We start from the raw sequence: 16,082 nt of genomic DNA, 5'->3' as shown, positions 1-16,082 counted from the left end.
TCACATGGAAATCTCTCCAAAATACACCATTATGTCAGGCCACAAAACAAGAGGTAATAAAATTTTAAAAATTGAAATCTTTTCTGTCACAATGTAATGACACTCATAATGTATAATAAAAGGAAAACTGGAAAATTTAAAAATATTTGGATATTAAGCAACACACTCTTAAACAACCATTGGGTCAAAGATGAAAGCACAGGGAAATTAGAAAATATTTTGAGATGAGTGGGAATGAAAATACAACATAGCAAAACTTATAGGATATAGTGGAAGTAGTGCTTAAAGAGAAATTTATAGCTGTAGATACATTAAAAAGGAAGATCTCCACTTGAAACTAATGTAGCATTATGTATCAACTATACTTCAATAAAAAATAAAAATCTCAAATCAATAACTTCACACCTTAAGAAATGAGATAAAGAAGATAAAACTAAACCAAAAGCCAGCATAGGGAAGAAAATAATAAAAATTAGAGTGGAGATAAGCAAAATGAGAATAAACAGAAAAATCAATGAAACTAAAAGAAACAGAGAAAAATCAATGAAACTAAAAGTTCGTACTTTGAAACGATCAACAAAACTGCCAAAATTTTTGTTAGACTAAGAAAAAACAGAAGATTCAAATTACTAAATGAGAAATGGAAGTGGGGACATTACTACTGACCTTACAGAAATAAAATAGATTATAAAAAAAAAATGAACATCCGTATGTCAATAAATTAGATAACTAAATGAAATGGACACATTCCTAGAAACTCACAACTTGTGAAAACTGACTCAAAAAGAAATACAAAATCTGAACAGAGCTATAATAAGTAAAGAGACTGGATTAATAATCAAAACTTCCTAAGAAAGAAAATCCCAGGAGCACCTGGGTGGCTCAGTCAGTTAAGTGGCTGGCTGACTTTGGTTCAGATCATGATCTCAGGGTCCTGGGATTGAGCCCTGCATTGGGCTCCCGGCTTGTCCCTTGCTCTCTCTCTGCCCTTCACCTCACTTGTGCTCTCTCTCTCTCTCACTCTCTCTCTCAAATAAATAAATAAAATCTTAAAAAAAAAAGAAAAGAAAATTCCAAGACCAAATGGTTTCTCTAGTAAATTCTACCAGTCATTTAAAGGAGAAGCAACACCAACCCTTCAAAAAATAATTTTCCAAAAAATGGAAGAGAACACTTAAAAATCATGAGGCCAGCATTACTCTGATACCAAAGCCAGACAGAGACATCGAAGAAAAGAAAACTAATACCAGTATTCCTTATGAATATGGATGCAAAAATCCTCAATAAAATACTAGTACACTGAATCAGCTCCACATTAAATGGATTATACCATATGATCGGGTGTGTTTATCCTAATGATGCAAGGGTGAGTCAACATATATGTCAATCAGTGTAATACACATAGTCTCATGATAAAAATACTCAACAAATTAGGAATAGAAGAGAATCTTCCCAATCTGATAAATGGCTTTATAAAACCCCACAGCTAGTGTTGTACTCAATGGTGAAAAACTGGAAGCTTTCCCCATAAGATCAATAACAAGACAAGGATAAAATAGATAAAATAGATAAAATCTATTCTATCCAGACTGCTTTCTCGACTTCTATTCAACATTGTACTGAAACTTTTAGTGTAAGCAATTAGGCAAGAAAAAGAAGTAGAAGACATTAAGTCAGAAAGGAAGAAATAAAAGTATCTTTATTCACAGTTGACATGATTTTAAGTATAGAAAATCCTAAAGAATTCACACAAAAACTATTAGAGCTAATACGTATGTTCAGTAAGTTTCAGAATACAAAATCAACACACAAAATTCAGTTGCATTTTTATATACTATCAATGAACAATTCAAAAAGGCAATTAAGAAAATATTTGCACTTACAATAGCATCTTGAATAATAAAATACCTAGGGATAAATCTGACCAAAAAGGACAAAGACTTGTATACTGATAACTACAAAACATTGCTGAAAGAAATTAAAGAAGTCCTAAGTAAGTGAAAAGATATCCTGTATTTATGGTTTAAATGACATAAGGTTAAGATGTAAATCCTCAAACCAATCTACAGATTCAACACAATACATATCAAAACCCCCAAAGATGTTTTGCAGAAATAGAAAAATAAATCATTCTATGGATATCAAAGGACCCTCCAAATAGCCAAAACAATCTTGAAAAAAAACAAACTTCTTTTCACACTTCCTGTTTTGAAAACTTGCTATAAATTTACAGTGATCAAAATAGGGTTGTACTAGCATAAAGATAGGTATATAGAACAAAAGAATAGAATAGAGAGCCCAGAAATAAACTCTCACATATATGGTCAACTGATTTTTGATAAAGGTGTTAAGACCATTAAATGGAGGAAAAATAGTCTTTTCAAAAATGGCGTTGGGACAACTGGATAGCCACACGAAAAGAATAAAGTTGTACTCATACTTCATACCATCTACAAAAATTAACTCAAAATGGAACCCAATCAGATTGGGAAGATAACATAAATATAAGAGCTAAAATGATAAAACTCTTAGAAGAAAACACTGAGGTAAATATTTTTGCCCTTTACTTTTACAATGGATTCTTGTCCATTGATAAGATATGACATGAAAGCAGAAAGAACAAAAGAAAAAAATGGATAAATTGGCCTTCATCAAAAAACCTTTTGTACATAAAAGAACATTATCAAAAAAGTGAAAGGATGACCTATATAATGGGGGAAATATTTGCAAATCCTATCTCTCGTAAAGTTCCAGTATCCAGAATATATAAGGAATACTTATAATCCAAGAACAAAGAGACAAGCAACCCAATTAAAAAATGGGCATCGGACTTAAATAGACATTTCTTCAAAGAATATATACATATTGCCAACAAGCACATGAAAGTGTTCAACATCATTAATCACTACAGAAATGCAAGTCAAAACCATGAGTTACCATTTCTCACCAATTAAGATGACTATGATTAAAAATGGAAAATAACAAGGGTTAACAAGGATGTTGAGAAATTGGAGCCATCATACACAGCCAGTGGGAAAGCAAAATGGTACAGCTGCCATGAAAACCAGTTTGGTAGTTCCTCAAACAATTAAATAGAATTATCATATGACCCAGCAATTCCATTCCTAGGTATACAGAATTGCTGGGTCATATGATAATTATATATAACATATATCCCAGAGAATTGAAAACAGGTAATCAAATACAGGTACACACATATTCATGGCAGAAGTATTTATCATAATCAAAAAGTAGAAACAACCAAGATTTCCCTAAGTGGATGAATGGATAAACATAATGTGTAAAATACATTCAATGAAATGTTATTCAGTCACAAAAAGGAATTAAGCACAGATACGTGCTTTGAGCAAATTCCTCTCTTCTACTCTAAAAGATGTCAGAAGTTTCTCTCTGGAGAGGAAAAAATCTAATCTATTCACCTACCAAAGGGTATCTTGATTGCTAGAAAGTTTTGGCAATTATCAATAAAGTTGATACAAACATCTGTGTGCAAGTTTTTGTGTAGACATAATAAGCTTTCAATTTCTTTGGGTAAACACCAAAGAACATATTGCTGAATCATATGGTAACAGTGTTTTTCATTTTGTAAGGAACAGCCAAAGTTTCTTCCAAAGTGGTTGTGCCATTTTGCATTCCTGTCAGCAATAATGGAGGGTTCCTGTTGCTCCATGTCCTCACCAACATTTTGTGTTGTCAATGTTCCAGAGTTTGACCATTCTAAAAGGTGTGCAGTGACATCTCATTGTTGTTTTAATTTGTATTTCCATGATGACATATGATGTGGAGCATATTTTCATATAATATTTGCTATCTGTATGTCTTTGATGAAGTGTCTTTTAAGCTCCTTGGCCCATTTTAAATTAGGTTATTTTTTCTTCTTGTTGAGTTTCAAGAAATACATGTATATTTTGGACAACAGTACTTTATCAAATGTAGCTTTAGCAAATGTTTTCTTCCAGTATGTGGCTGGTCTTGTTATTCTCTTGATATTGCCTTTCACAGAACATACATTTTTAATTTTAATGAAGTTCAGCTTATCAGTTTTTGCTTTAGCAATCATACCTTTCATCTTGTATCTAAAAAGCCATCATTATACACAAGGTCATCTGAATATTCTTCTATGTTATCCTCTAGGATTTTCATAGTTTCACTTTTTACTTTTAGGTCTATAATCAATTTTGAGTTAATTTTTGTGAAGGATATAAGATCTGTGTCTAGATTCTTTTTCACATGTGAATGTCCTGTTGTTCCAGCACCACTTGTTGAAAAGACTTATCTTTGTTCCATTGTATTTGCTTCTTTATCAAAGATCAATTGACTATATGATGTGGGTCTATCTCTGGCCTCTATTCTAGTCCATTGAACTATTTGTCTATTTGTTCACCAATATCATATTGTCTTGAATGTTGTAGTTTTATAGTAAGTCTTCAAGTTGGGTAGTGTTAGTCCTCCAACTTTGTTCTTCTTCAATATTTATTGGCTATTCTGTGTCTTTTGTCTCTCCATGTAAACTTAGAATCAGATTGTTTATATTCACAAGATAACTTGCTTGGATTTTAATTGAAATTGCATTGATCTATAGACCAATTTGGGAATAACTGACATTTTGACAATATTGAGTCTTCCTAAACATGAACATAGAATGTTTCTCCATTACATGAATGATTTTGTACATTAAAGGTACGTGGTTTTTCTCATATAGATTTTGTACATATTTTGTTAGATTTATAGCTAGCTGTTTCATTTATGGGACAATAATGTAAATTGTTATTTTGAATTTCAAATTCCATTTGTTCATTGCCAGCATTTAGGAAAGGAATTTTGTATTGGCTTTCATGTATTTATCTTGTATCCTACAACCTCTCTTTAATCACTTATTAATTCTAGGAGTTTTTGTCCATTCTTTCGTATTTTCTATATATACTAACATGTCATCTGTAAACAAAGACAGTTTTATTTCTTCCTTCCCAATCTGTATTTTGTTTCCTTTTCTTGTCTTATTGCATTAACCTGGACTTCCAATATGATGTTGAAAAGGAGTGGTAAGAGGGGATATCCTTACCTTATTCCTGATCTTAGTGAGAAGGCTTCTAGTTTCTCACCATTAAGTATGCTAGCTGTAGATTTTTTTGTAGATGTTTTGATCAAGTTGTGGAAGTTCCCTTCTATTCCTAGTTTACTGAAAGTTTTTATCATGAATGGGTATTAGATTTTGTCAAATGATTTTTTCTGAATTTATTGATATGGTCATGTATTTTTCTTCTCTAGACTATTGCTGTGATAGATTACATAGTTAATTTTTGAATGTTGAACTACTTGTGCATACCTGGGATAAATTCCACTTGGTTTGGTGTATAATTCTTTTTATACATTGTTGGATTTGATTTGCTAATATTTTATTGAAGATTTTGCATCTGTGTTCTTTGAGAGTTATCTGTCTGCTGGGTTTTTTGGGGGTTTTTTTTGGTAATGTTTTTGTCTACTTTTGGGTATTCAATGTTGGCCTCAAAGAATGAGCTAGAAAGTATTCCCTCTGTTTCTATCTTCTGACAGAGATTGTAGAATATTTGTATAATTTTTTCCTTAAATTACTGATAGAATTTAGCAGTGAATCCATCTGAGCCTGGTATTTTCTGTTTTGGAAAGTTATTATTGATTCCCTTTCTTTTTTTTAAATTCAATTTCTTTAATTGATATAGGCCTATTCAGATTATTTCTTTTTGTGTAAGTTTTGGAAGATTGCATCTTTCAAGGAATTAATCCTGAATTTCATTTGTGGGCATATAATTGTTCATAGTATTCCTTTGTTATCCTTTTAATGTCCATGGGATCTGTAGTGATGTCCCCTCTTTCATTTATGATATTAATCCCTTTTTTCTTAGTTATTCCGGCTAGAGGTTTATTGATTTTTTTTTTAAGATTTTATTTATTTTTTAACAGAGAGAGAGAGACAGCGAGAGAGGGAACACAAGCAGGGAGAGTGGGAAAGGGAAAAGCAGGCTTCCCGCCCAGCAGGGAGCCCAATGTGGGACTCAATCCCAGGACCCTAGGATCATGACCTGAGCCGAAGGCAGATGTTTAATGACTGAGCCACCCAGGCGCCCTAGATGTTTATTGATTTTATTGATCTTTAAAAAAAAAACAGTTTCTTGTTTCACTGATTTTCTCTATTAGCTTCCTGTTTTGAATTTCACTGATTTCTTGCTCTAATTCTTTTAAATTAAATTAAATTTTTAATTGAGATATAATTGACATGTAACATTATATTAGTTTCAGGCATATAAAATAGATATTTGTATATATTGTGAAATGATCACTACAAAAGTCTAGGGTAGGAAACCTGAACTGTAACTGATGTATTGCTAGAGGCTCACTGTGAACAAGTCTGAGAGTTAAAAACTCCAGGGGCATCCATCATAGGGAAGTCCCCACTATTATATAACACTTTTTTTTTTTTGGTATTAAGAACTTTTAAGATCTATTCTCTTAGCAACTTTAAAATATACAATACAGTATTTTTTTTTAATTTTATTTTATTTTATTATGTTAGTCACCATACAATGCATCATTAGTTTTTGATGTAGTGATCCATGATTCATTGTTTTCATATAACACCCAGCGCTCCATGCAGTACGTGCCCTCCTTAATACCCATCACCAGGCTAACCCATCCCCCCACCCCCACCCCTCTAAAACCCCCAGTTTGTTTCTCAGAGTCCATAGTCTATCATGGTTCGTCCCCCCTCTGATCCACCCCCCTTCATTTTTCCCTTCCTTCTCCTAATGTCCTCCATGCTATTCCTTATGTTCCACAAGTAAGTGAAACCATATGATAATCGTCTTTCTCTCTTGACTTATTTCACTTAGCATAATCTCCTCCAGTCCCATCCATGTTGATTTAAAAGTTGGGTATTCATCCTTTCTGATGGCTGAGTAATCTTCCCTTGTATATGTGGACCACATCTTCTTTATCCATTTGTCTGTTGAAGGGCATCTCAGCTCTTTCCACAGTTTGGCTATTGTGGACATTGCTGCTATGAACATTGAGGTCCATATGGCCCTTCTTTTCACTACATCTGTGTCCTTGGAGTAAATACCCAGTAGTGCAATTGCTGGGTCATAGGGTGGCTCTATTTTTAATTTTTTGAGGAACCTCCACACTGTTTTCCAAAGTGGCTGTACCAACTTATATTCTCACCAACAGTGTAAGAGGATTCCCCTTTCTCCACAACCTCTCCAACATTCGTTGTTTCTTGCCTTGTCAATTTTTGCTATTCCAACTGGTGTAAGGTGATATCTCAATGTGTTTTTTTTTTATTATGTTATGTTAATCACCATACATTACATCATTAGTTTTTGATGTAGTGTTCCATGATTCACTGTTTGTGTATAACATCCAGTGCTCCATTCAAACGTGCCCTCTTTAATACCCATCACCAGGCTAACCCATCCCCCTACCCCCTCTCCTCTAGAACCCTCAGTTTGTTTCTCAGAGTCCATAGTCTCTCATGGTTCATCTCCCTCTCCGATTTCCCCCCTTCATTTTTCCATTCCTAGTATCTTCTTTTTTTCTTTCTTTTTTTATTTTAAACAAATCAATGTGGTTTTGATTTGAATTTCCCTGATGGCTAATGATGATGAACACTCAAAATGGATGAAAGACCTCAATGTGAGACAGGAATCCATCAAAATCCTAGAGAAGAACATAGGCAGTAACCTCTTTGACATTGGCCACAGCAACTTCTTTCAAGATACATCTCCAAAGGCTAGTGAAACAAAAGCAAAAATGAACTTTTGGGACTTCATCAAGATAAAAAGCTTCTGCACAGCAAAGGAAACAGTCAACAAAGCAAAGAGGCAACCCACAGAATGTGAGAAGATATTTGCAAATGACACTACAGACAAAGTGCTGATTTCCAAAATCTATAAAGAACTTCTCAAACTCAACACCCAAAAACAAATAATCAAGTCAAAAAATGGGCAGAAGACATGAACAGACACTTCTCAAAAGAAGACATACAAATGGCTAACAGACACAATATAGTATTATTAACTATAGCCACTATGCTGTACTTTACATCACCATGACTTATTTATTTTAGAACTGGAAGTTTGTAATTTTTAACTCATTTCACCCACCCTCCATTCCCTGACCTCAGGCAGTCATCAATCTGTTCTCTGTATTCATGAACTTGGGATTTTTTCTTTCTTTGTTTTTGCTTGTTTTTTAGATTTCATGTGTAAGTGAGATCATATGATATTTGCCTTTTCTGGTTTGACTTATTTCAGTTAGCATAATGCCTTCAAAGCCCATCCCTGTTGTTACAAGTTGGCAAGATTTCCTTCTTTTTTATGGTTGAATAATATTTGTGTGTGTGTGTGTGTGTGAGAGAGAGAGAGAGAGAGAGAGAGAGAGAGAGAGAGAGAGACATTTTGTCCATTTTTCTATCAAGTGTCATTTAAGTTGCTTCCATATCTTGGCTATATAAATAATACTACAATCAACATAGGGTACAGGTATCTTTCTGAGTCAGTGTTTTTGTTTTCTTCAGATAAATACCCAGAAGCAGGATTGCTGGATCATATGATAATTATATTTTTATTTTTTGAGGAACTTCCATGCTGGTTTCTATAGTGGCTGCAATAATTTACATTCCCACCAACAGTGCATAAGATTTTCCTTTTCTCCACATCCTCCCCAACACTTGTTATTTATTGTGTTTTTGATAATAACCATTCATATTAATGTGGTGGTAATGTGTAGAGGAGGCAAGCATTCAATAGTCCTTTGATTTGGTCTCAGTCTTTTAGTGTGCCTATGTCTCTGGATTCTGAACTTCACAAGTATTTTTCTTCTGCCCCCCCCTTAGGTGGGACAGAATGGCTCAAAGTTGCTGGTATTTGGTATTTCCTTTCCCCCAGGTCAATTATAGTCTGATAATACCCCAGCAGGTTGTCCTCTGGTTAATTAGTTTCTCTTGAAGGCAGTCCTCGTTAAGAACAGAGTACTCTAGCATATTCCAAAATGGTTCCTTTTCCCCTCCCCTGCCAGAACCACAAGGGGTTTTTGTTGTTGTTGTTTTGTTTTTGTTTTTGTTTTTTGGCCGTTCTGGGAATTTGGTCAAGCTCCTGGAGATAAAGCTCACAAAATTGGGGACTTCCCTATGATTGGGTCCCTATGGAGTTTTTAACTCTCAGACTTGTGAGACAGACAGTGAGCCTCCAGCAATTCATCAAGTATAGTTTAGGTTTCCTACCCTGGCACTGGTTCCCACAGTGGTTTCCACTCCTAAGTCTGCTCCAATAAGCCATGACTCCCTGTATTAACATGTCCATCTCCCCAGTCTTGGGGGCAATGGTTTACCCTATGTTCTTACCTCTCTTTCAGATCCAAAGTTAAGTTGTTGATTTTTCAGACTGTTTAATTTTTCACTTGTTCTTGGGACAGAATGGTAACCTCCAAATTCCGTTCTATGAAACTGAAAACCAAGTCCCAACTTCTTGAGTACAGGATGCTCAGCTGAATCTGCCAATTCTTTTTCATATCTAGCTTGCCTTTACCATTGTTAATGTAGTTCTGCTCTCCTTTCCAGTGGCCTTCTTAGATAAGTTGAGGAAACTCACTTCACTGCACAGACATGTTCTGTTTTACCCTGAGAGCAGCAGAGAAGCCATGGTGAACAGAAAATAGAGAGCAGCCCACTTACCTGACCATACGTTTCAGTGGATTAAGTTCTGTGTTTCCAAGGACATATTTGTGGTCTCGCCATGTGATTTCTTCATTAGTATAGTATAAACTCTCAGAGAAGCTGAAGTCAGAGTATGACCCAGACTGTTCTGATGATCTTCTCCTGAGAGTCCTCATCTAAGAGTGGTCATTTTGTTCTTTTTTTTATGCATCTGTGGTAGTGTTTGCTATCCAATTTTTTAAAACTAGACAATATATTGTGTAGCTATGCATATATCAGAGAGCCTTCCATGTCTGTGGATTCTGAACTTCACAAGTTTTCCAAGAAGAAACCTCTTAAAAAAGGTTCTGAGTGCACATAGTTTATTTTGGAGGTAATCCTAAGAAACATTGGTAGGGGAGTAAGTAAGTGAAACAAGAAAGGGTAGGCAGCCAGGAAAGGTTATGCTATCTAACAAATTACCTCTTTGGGTAACTGGAATTCAATACTGCTAGAGAATTTTGGGAGTCAGAGTTATTTTATCATGCTCCAGCTTTCTCAATCATTGTTTGAAGTTGATGGGCTTATTAGTTCTTGGCACTTCTAGCCAAATTTGTGGACATCAAAATGACCTTGGTGGTCAAAGATGGCCTTAAGCAAAGCAGTATAGATGCTGGCAGTTGGAGGTTGGCTAGTAAGAGGTAAAGTATAGCAGATATGGGCGGGGCACCAACAGCATCTACCATAGGAGAAAAACCTTAAAACAAAGCAAGAGAATGACCTATCCAAAAGTTAGGGAAAGTGGTTGTGCTCCTGTTGGAGGTAGCTAGAAGGAAGAGGGCTAGAGAGAAGAGTGTTCAGGGCTTCTAAGCACCTGAAGATGTTCTATTTCTTATCCTCGCTGGTGAGTATATGGTAGTAATTCTTTATACTACACATATATGTGTTATACACTCTTCTGTGAATGATATGTATTTCACAGAAAAATTTTATTTAAAATAATGAAAGTTTATATTAAAAATTTCAATACTAACCAATTAAATATTAAAGGATCATATCTTGTGTATAGAAGTAATAAGACCATATGAAATTACTGCACTAAAAGAATAGTTTAGCTTTTTATTCAGGACAAAAAAAAAATGAAATGCTGCTAAATATTGATGCTGACAGTGTTTTTCTCCTGTAAGTGACTCAAGCATATTATAAATAGTTGGTAAAGAGAATGGAGCCTGTGGATTGAGGAAAATGTTGCACCAGCTGTGCCCAGACTGAGTATGACAGCTTTATGATTATGGGAAAACAAATTCTTAAAAACTTTTTTTCTATTCCAAAGATTCTTTCTATGGGGTGGCCATAAATCTAGAAATACAGATGATACAATTTTGTCATTCTTTGTAATGTAATATCAGTAAACCATTTATTAAAAAAATAAAGTCTTATGGATCAGTAAAAAAAAGCACATGTCTTCTTTGCCTGATTTGGGATGAAATTGAAAGAGATTCAGAAGTCAGAGAGATGGAAATCACATATTATCTTTATTACTGATAAAGATAATTAAAAAAATATAGCTTCAAATCTGCAGCTCAGTGGACTTGCCATTTCTTCCTTCCAGAGTAGACCTTACCAGCCATAACTGGCACAGCTAGACAAGCAAGACCTCCTTTTTTTAGGAGTGAGAACAGAACAGAAAGCATGCTTTCTGCCATTGAACAGACCTAACAAAAGAATCCAAAAGTGGCTGAGAGCAATTCCTTCTCCTAAACTCTCCTATAGGTTTAGTCACTTTTTCTCTGGTAATGAGTGAATGAGGGACATAGAGAGGCCAAGGTGTTAATTTAGTTGAAGTTCCCTGTAAAGATTCATAGAAAGTGACGAAAAAATTTTCCATCTAACAGTATACATATGGTAACTTATGATAAAAGTGGCATTTCAAATAAATGGATAATTCAATAAATGTACTAGTATTCCCGGGTAACTTCTAAAAATATAGTTAAATCCTACAACTGTAGACTTCATAAAGCCAGCTTGTTTTCTATGTATATTATGCTATAATAAAATATTTTTTATAAAAACATGTGATATGAGCTCATTTTTATTAAAAAAATACACACGTGTTTGTTTGTATGTGAATCTGGAAGGATGTACACCAAAATGTTAGCAGTTATTATCTCTGGGTGATGGAAATACAAGTCATATTTATCTTTTTTCTTCTTTTTTAATAGTGAGCATATCTTTTTACTCAGCTAAAAAGTAAAATTATTTTTCTATGTTATATGGCTAATTGTTCTCTTTTTATAGTCTGAATTAAACTAGTAGATAGAAACAGTATTTTAAAATGGGTAAAAACTATTTAGATATATCGTAGACTCAGAAATGCTCAAAACACAGGTACAGTTGGGAATACTTTTTTCTGATACTAGTTAAAACTTTCTTTAGTAGGTGGGGTGCCTCAGTGGCTCAGATGGTTAAGTGTCTGCCTTCAGCTCAGGTCATGATCCTGTGGTCCTGGGATCAAGTCCCTTGTACGGCTCCCTGCTCTACCGGAAACCTGCTTCTCCCTCTCCTGCTCCCCCTGCTTGTGTTCTCTCTCTGGCTGTCTCTCTCTGTGTCAAATAAATAAAATCTTAAAAAAAAAAACTTTCTTTAGTAGAATATAGCAGTATAAAACTGGAAAGTCAAAAAAAAAAAAACAAACCCAAAAACTTTCTTTAGTAGAATATAGCAGTTTAAAATTGGAAAGTCACAATCATTCAATTTTTTTTTTTCAAGAAACAGACCCAACTATGGAGAACAAACTGATGATTATCAGAGGGGAGATGTGTGGGAGAATGGGTTAAATAGGTGATGGGGGTTAAGGAATGCACTTTTTGTGATGAGCACCAGGTATTGTATGGAAGTGTTGAATTATTGTACACTTGAAGCTAATATTACACGGTATGTTAACTAACTGGAATTTAAATAAAAACTTAAAAAAACTCCACCCCCCCAAAAGGAACAAAAAACAATCACTATTATTTATTGTTTCATTTTGTACATGGTATTATGGCATATGGTTTGAGATTTTTTATTTCTTAGGTTAATTTATTCAAATATATAGATGTCATGATGGTACCCAAACTAAAATTACCAATGTTGGGGCGCCTGGGTGGCTCAGTCGTTAAGCGTCTGCTTTGGCTCAGGTCATGATCCCAGCATCCTGGGATCAAGCCTTGCATCAGGCTCCCCGCTCCGCAAGGAGCCTGCTTATCCCTCTCCCACTCCCCCTGCTTGTGTTCCCTCTCTCGCTGTGTCTCTCTCTGTCAAATAAATAAATAAAATCTTAAAAAAAATTACCAATGTTATTTATCTTCAAACAAGAAACAACTTTAAATCACCCTAACATTTTATATTGTTCATTTATAACACATACCTTTATTTATGTAGCAATTGTTGCTGACGATGTAGCGATATATCTCTATATACTCAAATTACTAAACTTTCAGTTAAAGGAAGAAAAAGAAGGTTAGGTAATTCAATATTCAAAGACATATTTTTTTATGTTCTTTTACTTTATGAACATGGAAATTGTACCTTTTTCAAATCAGCAAAATAGATGAGGTATTCTGTGTATAACTTTGTTAGATTATTAAGATAAGTTCAATAAAGTAGAAATGTTATTATGAAATGTGAGTTAACATTCTTACTAACTGAAAACATTGTGAAATCCAGAGCTCCTTCATTTTATTTGGTGAAAATAAAGGTTACAATAATGAAGTAGTTGCATTTATTATATCTAGGTCTTGTTTTCATTTTCAGAGAAAAGAATTATTCACTGTACTTTAAACTTTTGCAAGTTTAGCACATAGGAATATTTTATTAAATGGTCACTGATAAAGTAATGGCTACATGAACCTTTCATTGTTATATCAGTAATGAAAACGGTTGGAACTTTTTTTAATTTCGAGATAAATAACATTTCCAATTTTTGTTTGGAGATCATTCCTATATTTACTCATTAGAAAAAAATCATAGCCAATGTAAACAAAAATTTTTAAAAGGGAAGATAATAACCATATTACTCTACAAGTTTCTTGAGAACAGAGTCTACCAATTTCCCAACAAGTATAATCTTTCCACATAAATATATAGGAGATTTTTTGTGATAAAAACGGAATTAGATGATTATAAATTAAAAGTTCTATAGAATATAAACATGTTAACCATAAGTAAAAGAACACTAAATAATTTATTGCGACACGGTTGTCCAGGTCCATATCAAGCAAGACCTATGCTGACAGACGGATGAGATTATGCACCATCAGGTTGGGATAGAGGGAAGACAGGTGTGGGGATCAGAAAGGATGGTGAGATAATCTGGAGTTATCATTAAAACACTAATGTATACGTAGACGCAAAAAGTGTGATAGCTAAGGATCTCAACCTGTCCTCATGATTTATTTCTTGTTCATCTTTACTTCTTGCCATTGTAAAAAAATAGTATTCTTTTCTTAAGCAGATGTTCTTACCTTAGATTTTGTTGTAACTAGTTATATATAAGCTAAACTATTAGAATTTGATTCAAAATAATTTTTACCTTTCTGTCTCTTTATTTAGGTGTAATGTCCAGTACTTGGGATTTGTATGATTCTTATAATGCTATGGAGCTTTCATGTTTACCAGCAAAACAATCTATGCTTGAATCAAGTAGTAAAACAATTGTACCTTCTAAAGATCAAGAGCAAAGAGTACCAGGGAGTACTATAGACAAAAGTAAGATTTCATTTATTTCAGTTTTCTTTTTAAACGGAATGTTTCATGACTTTACATGTCATCCTTGCACAGGAGCTGTGCTAATCTTTTCTGTACCATTCCAGTATTACTATATTGCTGCCTAAGCAAGCACTCTCAGTTTTTTTAAAATGATGTTTTCACATACCATTGTAAATAAATTCTTTCTTAGCAGTTACAATACTTACTTTCTGGTGGAACATAAAACTACAACTTTTACTCAGAAATAGCATTGTTACTCTTTCACATCATCTTGGACTCTGAACTAAAAAATTTAATTTTCCTTGGATACCTGTCAAGAGTTTCAAAGATTCTATCTTCCTTTGTTGCTTTTTTACTTGCTCTTAAGTTCTCTTTCATATATATGGGAATGTGGGGGTTCCATAATTTTCTCTCTCTTTTTCTTTCTGTAGACTGTACAATTTCTAAGAAAAAGAATGTATGCTAACTTTATGACAACTTAAAATGGAGATAAATTAACAACCATGGCTTTTAATTAGGGATGATTTTACCTCCCTCCGGGGACATTTGGCAATATCTGGAGACATTTTTGGTTCTCATGACTATGAGGACATCTTTTGGGTCAATGCCAAGGATACTACTAAAAATCCTTTGGTACACAGAACAGCCCCCACAACAAGAAACTAGAAACTGCCTGGCCAAAATGTAATACTACCAAGGTTGAGAAATGCTGCATTACAGCTTTATCTTTTAGTATTCTAAGTTTTGAGATTAAATGCTTTAATTAAAGTCAACACAAAATTTTAGCTTTCCAAATATACTTAGTAATATGGAAGAATTTTTAAAAAGTCCAGTTATAAGAAATTTATGAAGTTCCATTTCTGATTGTTTTGTGGTTATACAGTTATACAGTTTTACTCTCCCTATTCTGAACTTCTGAGTCATTTTTCTTATAAAATGATATCACTACATATAAGGGTAGTCCTAATTTCAGAATAACTATGCCCTGGCAAGTTTTGGTAAAGTTTTGGCAAATTGTCATAAAATAAATTAAAATATTTCTATTCTCACCCATTTTTACTCAAAGACAAATGTAATATTTAAAAATAGTAAATCAGGAAATATTTTTGAAAAATCAAGTTTAAAGAGAATTGATAATTTTTAGAAAATAATTACCTTATTTATAACTGACTACATTTCCTTCAGAGACTCTGGATCAACAGGACTTGCCACCTAATATTTTGGTCTATCATTGGATCTTAAGTTTAATATTTCAAAAAAATGAAACTTTAAATATGTTACCTATATTCTTTAGTTCTTAAAAATTATATTTACAGTCATGTACACTATAGCCATGTTTTCCTTAAAGTTGTTTATAATGAACACCAGTTTATTTTCTCGGAGAACAATGAAGGGAAAGAATGAATTATTAGTTATTATTAAAGAAACATTTTTTTTGCTTAAATGTTAATGTCCATATAGCAGTTTTGCTTTTAGAAGCTTAAATTTTTCCTACCAAAAATTGCTAGGAAAAACATCAATCTTAGACTGAAAATTACATTGGGACTTCAAAATTGGATATACGTACTCCACCTCTATTAAGGCCATTGACACACAGAAAAAGTGTTAAGTGGAAGGTCCTAAAAGAAAATTGTCTCAATTTGTG

General features: G+C 33.7%; 1 protein-coding gene and 1 non-coding gene across 5 annotated transcripts in view; one reads left to right on the top strand and one right to left on the bottom strand.

Moving 5' to 3' along the window:
- DNAI4 (dynein axonemal intermediate chain 4) overlaps nucleotides 1-16,082 on the top strand; it is a 97,525-nt gene that overhangs the window by 40,678 nt on the left and 40,765 nt on the right. For all 4 annotated transcript variants that reach the window (XM_027610542.1, XM_027610536.1, XM_027610519.1 and 1 more), the window contains one exon: nucleotides 14,282-14,437. In XM_027610542.1, the coding sequence (XP_027466343.1) occupies nucleotides 14,282-14,437 (156 nt within the window). The remainder of the gene's footprint in view (nucleotides 1-14,281; nucleotides 14,438-16,082) is intronic.
- LOC113917376 lies at nucleotides 14,465-14,569 on the bottom strand. The gene has a single exon (XR_003518218.1). It is a non-coding gene; the product is annotated as a U6 spliceosomal RNA (small nuclear RNA).

Source organism: Zalophus californianus, chromosome 4, assembly GCF_009762305.2.
Source record: "Zalophus californianus isolate mZalCal1 chromosome 4, mZalCal1.pri.v2, whole genome shotgun sequence".
In the NCBI taxonomy this organism is placed as follows: domain Eukaryota; kingdom Metazoa; phylum Chordata; class Mammalia; order Carnivora; family Otariidae; genus Zalophus; species Zalophus californianus.
This window is presented reverse-complemented; position numbering and strand designations above follow the sequence as displayed.